The following is a 7,674-nucleotide window of genomic DNA, read 5'->3' as shown; positions in this document are numbered from 1 at the left end:
TGACCCAGAACCGGAGTTTGAAGTAAGGAAAGTGTCTTAAGCCAGGCAGTGAGCATGAGCAGCCCGCTGCTCGCTGCTGCCCTTCACGGTTTGGATCTGCGGAGTTCGCCTGCAGATCTCCAGGACATCCACCTCCTGTGCATCTCCAAAGCTGTGTGCATTTTATTGTCTTGTTAAATAACCATTCCTGATTATCTAAAGTTTTGCTGGACATGTGAGTGGGGAGGGTTTTGGGGGTGGGCCGGGGAGGGGCTGGGTGGGCGAGGGAGGGCTCTGTAACCCAGCAAGTGTAGGGGGATTTTTAGGGGTGGGCACGGGGGGGGACACGGGGGGAAAGGGAAGAGACGATTGGAACCGCACGGTCCTCGCTGGGAGCTCGGGCGGCTCTGCACCTCATGTAAAGAAACGTTTGGAATCTTTTAACCTAACCTGCCGGTAACGTAGAAATTGTGCGTAGTGGATCATTTTAGTTGAGCAGAAGCCATGGGGGGGGAGGGGAGGGCTCGAACCACAAATCTGTTGTATTTTTGAAGTGCAATAACTTGGTGTTTTTTGAAGACTGAAAGGGCTGCGCATCCCCTTTTCGGTGAGAAGGCTGCGAAGTGACAGCGGGACGCCTGGCGCGCGGGGATGGGGGTGCAAGGGGTGCTCGGGCCTTCCAGAAAAATGCCAGGTGGGGGAATCTCAGTTTTTAGCCAACTACCTCGGTAATCTCCAATTCAGGTTTCTTTCGGTCCCGAACCAGTGCGCGGCCTGTTGCCGGCGCTGCCGACGGCGCCGCGGTCCGGGCGGTGAGGACGGAGCCGAGGGACGATGCGTGGAGCCCCGTGACCGCGTGTTCGCAGCCTCTGGACTTTCCACTTCTCTGTTCGAGACTTTGGTCCCAGACCCAAAGCTACTGCTATGCTCTTGATGGCAAAATGTCGCTTTTGAGTTTCCAAACCTTTTGACTTTGTCGTAGAGAATTTTTTTTTTGTAATTAACTCTGCCTAAGCAGCTCTGCCGGTCCCGCTAAAGCCTCAGAAATCTGAGTCGCTTTGGAGCCCTGTGACTTTTCCCAGGGGTAGGTGAGGAGGAGCGTGGGATGGAGCCGGCGCGGGGCTCTGCCCCGTTGCAGCTCTCGCGGGGAGCCTTGCGGAGCCCCGGGAGCGCCGCAGCCTGCGGGTGCCCCCCGTTAGCCCAAAAGCCATCGAGCTGCACCCAGAAGTACTTGGAGCCCCTGCGAGGGGCTTTTGTGCTCCCTTCCCATCCACCCTGGGGAAAACCAGCCCGTCCCGTCGACGCTGCGAAGCCGAAGGCGCAGAGCGGGCGGGCGCCGGGATCCGGCTCCGCGTCCTCCGCCGGCTTCGCGGGGGCCGCTGCCGCCTCCTGCACTTCCCTATTCCTGTCCTGGAGAAACCCGAGGCAAAACGGGGGGAATAACCCAAACCCCCGGCGCATCCCAGCGCTCCGGGGCTCCCGGCGGCACGCGAGGACGGGGAGGGAGGCAGCCGCCATCCTCGTGGCGCTTCCCTCATTCCCGGCGTTGCTCCCGCAGAGCAGCTCTTATTTGTACGGCTTAGGCTTTGCTTTTCTTGTTCTTCTTTTTCCTTTTTGCCAGGAAGCAATATGTTTTCAGGTTTAAATTGGGGTGACGGGAGGAGAAGGGGGATTCATGGATGGAAAAAAATGCGTAGAGCTCAAACACAAAGTTTTACTGTATAAAGTTCTGTGGCTTGCATCCCCGGCCGCACGGTAGCTTTAGAGACCAGTTTTTCTAATATTTGTATTCTAATTTAATTGCTTTTAAATTTTCCAGGCCAAGCCACTGTTTGGAAACATCGTGCTTCTGTTACTGCTTTCTGTTTGCGTTGGCCAGCTCTTCCTGTACATATGTTTTTTCTTATATCCTGTCTTTTTTTTTCCTCCTTTTTTTTGTAAAGAGAAGAGAAAAAGCAAAATGAAAATTATTTTTCTTTCCCTCAGTACGCGTTCTTCAAAGTTCAAATTATAGTGTTTGTTAAATAAAAAGAAATAAAGAAAGATTTACACTTACGTCAGAGCGTCTCCCCTTGCTGCCTTTTGAAGGGTGGTGGCCCCGGTGCGGGGGGCGGCACCGGCTGCTCCTGCCCCGATGTCGGGGTTCAGCGGGGGGCTGGAATCACCCCAGGGAGCCCCGGGGCCTCGTGGCACCTTCCAGCCCTGGGAAGGGGGGATCCAAACGCAGCCGGAGCCGCAGCGCCAACACGGTGCCCCCGGCTCTGCCCCTCAGGGCTGGAGCTGCGGCCGGGCCGGTGCCTCCGCCCTCGCACTTGCTGCTGGTGCCGCTTCAAAAATTCCTCCACCTCGAGCGGATTAATCATTTTATTTATTAGGCTTAAAGGGCAAATCCTGCTAAACCCGGGGCTTTGCCAGATAAACAGGCTGCTTTGCGAAGGCAGCCCGTTTGTGAAAACACAATTAGCAAACCCTGTAATCTGCACTAATTATCGGGTCGGGCCGGCACCCGGCTGGTCACCGCGCGGGGACCGCGGCAGCCGCCGCGCGGGGCCATGGCGGAGGCAGCGCCCGGCGCCCGCCGCCCGCCCGGGGCTTCCTTCACCATCGAGGCGCTGCTGGCCGAGCGGGGCCCCGGCGGCCCCCAGCCCCCCGCGGGCGCCAGGCCGGCGCCGGAGCCCCTGGACAAGCCGGCGCAGTCCTACATCGCCCTCATCTCCACGGCCATCCTCTCCTCGCCTGAGAAGAAGCTGTTGCTCTCCGATATCTACCAGTGGATCATGGATCATTACCCCTATTTCAAGAACAAGGTGAGCGGACTCTCCTCTTCCTCCTCCTCGGCACAGTCGCAGCGTCCAAGCTGGGAGATCGGGAGCGCGATCCAGCGGGAGCTGCGATGCGGGGGCTGAGGGAGCCTGTGGTGAGGGGTGGCTGGGACCGGGGACGAACTTACCAGCGCTGGAGCCAGCGTGACACCGTGCCCAGGACGATGGAGGGTCCAGTTCCTGCCGCTGGGCTTCGGGATTCAGCCAGGCCGCCTTGTTCTGCTGCTTGGGTCCTACGCGTTCGCCCCGGCACCTACCGGTGCCTGGAGAAGGGAAGCGGCTGCGCAGGGAGGGCAACTGGTGCGGGGGGCTTGGGGAGCTGGGGGCTGCGGGGACCCCCCTGCGCTCGCTCACCGCCCGTCTGGGCCCAGGAGAAGAGCTGGCGCAACAGCGTCCGCCACAACCTGTCCCTCAACGAGTGCTTCGTCAAAGCCGGCCGCAGCGACAACGGCAAGGGCCACTTCTGGGCGATCCATCCCGCCAACCTGGAGGACTTCGCCAAGGGCGACTACCACCGCCGGCGGGCGCGCCGGCGCATCCGCAGGTGAGCGGGGCGGCGCGGGGCGGCCCCCTCGGTGGCGTTCGGCGCGGGGGGCGGCCGGGTCGCTGACGCCACCGCTCTCCTTGCAGGATGGCCGTGAACCTCGGCTACTACCAGCCCTACGCCCTGTACGGGCTGAGCTGCTGCGCCCGGCGCTGCTGCCCCTGCTGCCCGCCGGCCCCGCGGCCCCCGCTGGGCCCCCTCGCGCTGCCGCCCCTCGCCCTGCCCCGGCCGCTGCCCCCCAGGCCGCACGCCTGGGCCTGTCCCCGGCCCCCCGGGCCGCGGCCGCCCTTCCTCTAGACCCCGCAAACGCTCCCGGGGCGCCCCGGCACATCTGGCACCCTAACCCTAACCCCGCCGTGGCCCCATTTGCCTGATTGACTCTAAGCCTCTGCCACGTTTCGGCACCAAAGACCCTGCCCTAATTTTAACCCCCCGCCCCAGCCAACCCCCCGCAAAAACCCTCCCTGCTCGGGGCTAATTGCTCCTGACGCCCCTAATGAAAATCGCGGCTCCCAGGTGTTAAGTGGCATTAGGGCGTCTCGCTAAGAAAGACGACTCGGCCGCCTAATCCCCCTGGCTAAACCCCCCAAATCTCGTAGCGGCCTCGAAAACTAGGCAGCTTATGACACAACCTAATCTGCGCACACGGGCGCTGCCCTCTGCGCGGCCGCGGGCGCCCGGGCCGGGGGGCATCTCCCTGCGGGCGCTCTGGGCCGCGGCCGCCTGTTCCGCTGCCCCCCGCGCGGCGCCGGCGGCCCCGGCCCATCTGCCGCCCCCGCCCGGGCATTAGGGTCGCTCCGGGTCTAATCTGCGCCGAGGCCGGATTAGGGCCCCGCGCCCCCGGCCCGGCACCTCGCCGCAAGCCGCTTAGCGCCCGCCGCGGGGGCCGGCAGCGCCGCGGGGTCCTCGCGAGCAGCCCGGGGCGCGCGGCCTCCCCGCGGCTGCAAGGCCTAACGCAGCCACGACCAGAAACCGGCCCAAACAGCCCCAAAATGGAGCCTTCCCGCCGCCACCACCAGAAACCAGGCCCAAACAGCCCCAAAACGGAGCCTTCCCGCCACCGCCACCAGAAACCCGCCCAAACAGCCCCAAAACGGAGCCTCCCCCCGCCACCGCTGCGCATCGGCCCATGGACCCCCTTAGCGCTCCCGCGTCACAAGAAGACCAAACGGCTACGTGCGTTGCTGTGGGTTTTTTTTTAATATATATTTTATTTTTTAAAGCCCCCCCCAAAGTGCATTTTTTATTATTTTCTCTTTTTCTTTTTTTTTTCTTTTTTTTTTTTTCATCTCCCACACTTTTATAAAGAGCTATCAAAGTTACAATCTATGGAATGTCTTTTCTGTGCTTTTCTCGCCTTTACCCAGATACCACAAAAGTAGTTTACACATTAAAAAAAAAAACTTCCAAAAAAAAATCAAAAAAAAAAAAAAAGAACTTTGCGAGTGCTTTATATAGAGAATCTCTTTCGGTTTAATAGATTATATATAAAGACGCAGGAAAAAAAAAAAAAAAAGGAGGAAAAAGAAATACCCAAAAGGTGCCCCCCCCGCCCCAGCTCCAATAGCCTCTCTGCGCCTGGCACCGAATCGCTGCCCTCCTGGGCAGGGGCCGGGGGTTTCGGCTCCTCTGCCCGCCCCAGGAGACGGTGGCGTCTCTCGGGGTATAGATGTGTGTATATATATATATAATTTTAGAAACTTAACGTCCGCGCAGCACCACGTGGCCCTGTCCCGGGCAGCCCCCCCGCCGCGGCCCGGCCCTAGCTAAGGAAAGCGAAACCCTGTGACAAGTCTCTAACTGCTCTTTCCCAAGTGTTCCTCTTTTATTTAAATAAAAACTTCATAATAAATCGAAAATATAAATAGAGATATATATATATTTCTTTTAAATAGGCGAATCAGGCCTCTCGCTCGCTCCTGGTGAGTGGGGGGATAGGAGCGTTTGGGGTTGTGGTTAAGCAGGGTGGCTTGGGGTGGGGGGTCCCTCCACTGTGAGCGCCCCCCCCCCCCAAAAAAAATGCTTATAGAGAAGGGGTAAAATGAGAGAACTGAAGCCCTTTTCCTGAAGAAGAAAGAAAATTTCCTAATCCCCCCCCGCCACCGTCCCCCTCCTCCATCCCTGGCACCCACCGTGGGTCCTGCGGGTCTCCCTAGTGCAAAGAGCAGCGGCCCGGGGAGCACTGCCCCCCTTCCGGGCGCTGGGGGATTATTTTATATATATATATATATGTTTTATATATATATATATATTTATATATACATATATATATAATTCATTTTATTTTTGGTTTTGGAGGCGATTTGTGGGTGCTCCCAAGGCTGCCGCATGCCCCGGTTTTCCTCTTCTCCTGTGGGAAAGGGGTTGCATCCACCTGCCTGCTGGGGCAAAAAAGCCCAAAATGGCCCTTAAAAATCACCAGCCTGGGGGGGAGAGGGAGCTGGTTTGGACCATGAAAGCGAAGCGGGTGGAAATCATTTATTCCCTCACTGTGCGGTGCCCCCTTTGCCTTTCGTGTTTGTTTTGAAAGGCAATTTCTCTTTTCCATGTGGAGTATATATATTTATATACATATATATAAATATATATATATATATATATAAAAAATATATTTTAATTTTTCCTTTTTCCTCTCATCGCTTTCTCGCCTCCTGAAATGCCGGTCTCCGGTCATATCTTTGGCAACACTTTATCACAACCTGAATATCGGGGGTGGGAGGAATAAAAAAATAGCAATGATGCCGAGAATAAAAAATAAAATCAATGCTTATATACAGTCTGCGAGGGGTTTTCCGGGGCGGGGGGCTCTCATGCACTGTTATGGCCCTCGTGGGCTGTTACGTGTGTTAGGGAGGTTAAGGCAGACGAACGTGGCACCCCGGCTCGCTGCACCGGGGCACTGAGCGCTCGGGAAATTTGTTTTTTTTTGTGGGGAAGGGGTAATTTTTTTACACACATACATATATATATATATGTATATATATATATTTATTATAGTGCAAACTCACCGAGGCTTGTGCTAAAGTGTTGCCAGCAATCGCTGCCTCCGGCCGGGGCAGCGGGAGCCGGGGGGCTGCCGCCTCCGAGCGCCCTCGTCCCGCTCCCGGTGTCACCCCCTCGTGTCACCCCCTCGTGTCACCCCCTCGGGGCCCTCGGAGGCGCCGCGGGGGCTGCAGCCAGGGGGAGAGGTGGCGGATTAGGGGTTACCACGGGCAGGGCCCTGTGTCCGGCCATGGGGACGGGGACGGGGACACGCTCGCTCGCTCTCTCTCTCCACTGGGAATCCTGAGACTATCTCTTTTTTTTTTTTTTTTCCTTTTTTTTTTTGTTTTTGTTTTTGCTGTCCACATCGGGGCAGGAATTTGGGGGGGACAGGGCGGGAAACTGGATGTCGCTTTGTTTCCAAAGTGTTCCCAGGGTGTTTTGGGGAGAAACGGAAGCTTTCGCAGGGTGCTGAGGAGGGAGAGAAAGAGGAGAAGTAACACAACCTAAAAAAGAGATACCACAACGTTCGATTACAAATGAAGAACCTCAAGTAACTGCCTATGTACAAGTCCATGCTAATTTTTGCATATGCGAGAGGTAGCCAGTGCTAAGCAAGAGGTTCAGCCCTGGAAGCGGTGCTGGGTCGGAGCCAGCGGTGCCGGGACCGGGGTGTCCCCCCATCGTCTCCCACCGTCTCTTGGCCCTGATGCTGGGGAGGGGGGGCCTCGGTGCTGCTGCCCAAACAGGGGGGCTGCAAATTCCTGCACCCCTCAAGTGTGGGGCAGCTCTGACAACGTTGCTGCCCGCGGGGTTTACCTGGTGGCCCCAGGCGGCTGCAGGAGAGGGGATGATGTGATGGGGACCCGGGTGGCAACGCGGCTTGAGAGCGGCGGCCTGTGCCCAATTCCGGAGGGCTTTTGCTCGGGAGGCGTCGCTGGAGGAGCCGAGCGGCTCCGGGACCGGGACCGGGGCCCAGGGCTCCGCTCCCGGGATCACCGGGACGTCCCCGCAGGGAGCCGGGACACACGTCTGGACTAGCACTGGCTATGAGAGTAAGACATTCAGGAAACAAAACGAAGAACGGGGTGGGGAGGGAGAAATGAACAATACGAAAAAAAAAAAACACCCAAAACAAAACAAAACCATGATTCCTGCCTAAAATTCAAGCTTTTGCGAAGTGCAATGACTTCTGAGGGTCTATTTTCAGGGCATGTCACAGAACCTAATTAGCATCGTTCCTCACGTTGGACACCTTCCGGCTTTTATTACTCCACGAAATATATCTCGGATTCTGCCTACGGTATTTTTTTTCTTTAAATATATATATATATGTATATATATATA

General features: G+C 57.2%; 1 protein-coding gene and 1 long non-coding RNA gene across 2 annotated transcripts; both read left to right on the top strand.

The window, feature by feature from the left end:
• The first annotated feature begins 81 nt into the window (after window positions 1-81).
• LOC148594346 (uncharacterized) lies at window positions 82-924 on the top strand. The gene is made up of 2 exons (XR_015913511.1): window positions 82-214; window positions 724-924. It is a non-coding gene; the product is annotated as an uncharacterized LOC148594346 (long non-coding RNA).
• A 1,607-nt stretch (window positions 925-2,531) lies between these two features.
• On the top strand, window positions 2,532-3,642 carry LOC148594345 (uncharacterized). Its single transcript, XM_088526818.1, has 3 exons — window positions 2,532-2,786; window positions 3,173-3,345; window positions 3,432-3,642. Exons 1-3 carry the CDS (start codon window positions 2,532-2,534, stop codon window positions 3,640-3,642), a joined length of 639 nt encoding a protein of 212 aa, XP_088382944.1.
• Window positions 3,643-7,674: the final 4,032 nt, after the last annotated feature.

This window comes from Tinamus guttatus, unplaced genomic scaffold, assembly GCF_059628265.1.
Source record: "Tinamus guttatus ecotype Peru unplaced genomic scaffold, ASM5962826v1 Tinamus_guttatus_pri_ptg000254l, whole genome shotgun sequence".
NCBI lineage: Eukaryota > Metazoa > Chordata > Aves > Tinamiformes > Tinamidae > Tinamus > Tinamus guttatus.
The sequence above is the reverse complement of the archived record's forward strand: the minus strand, read 5'-3'. Positions and strand labels throughout refer to the sequence as shown.

Excerpts from the sequence above, each read along its gene's own strand:
- LOC148594345 (XM_088526818.1), top strand. The coding sequence starts at position 2,532 with ATGGCGGAGGCAGCGCCCGGCGCCCGCCGCCCGCCCGGGGCTTCCTTC. Across the intron at positions 2,787-3,172 it reads ACCCCTATTTCAAGAACAAG|GAGAAGAGCTGGCGCAACAG; the intron begins GTGAGCGGACTC and ends GTCTGGGCCCAG. Across the intron at positions 3,346-3,431 it reads GCGCGCCGGCGCATCCGCAG|GATGGCCGTGAACCTCGGCT; the intron begins GTGAGCGGGGCG and ends CTCTCCTTGCAG.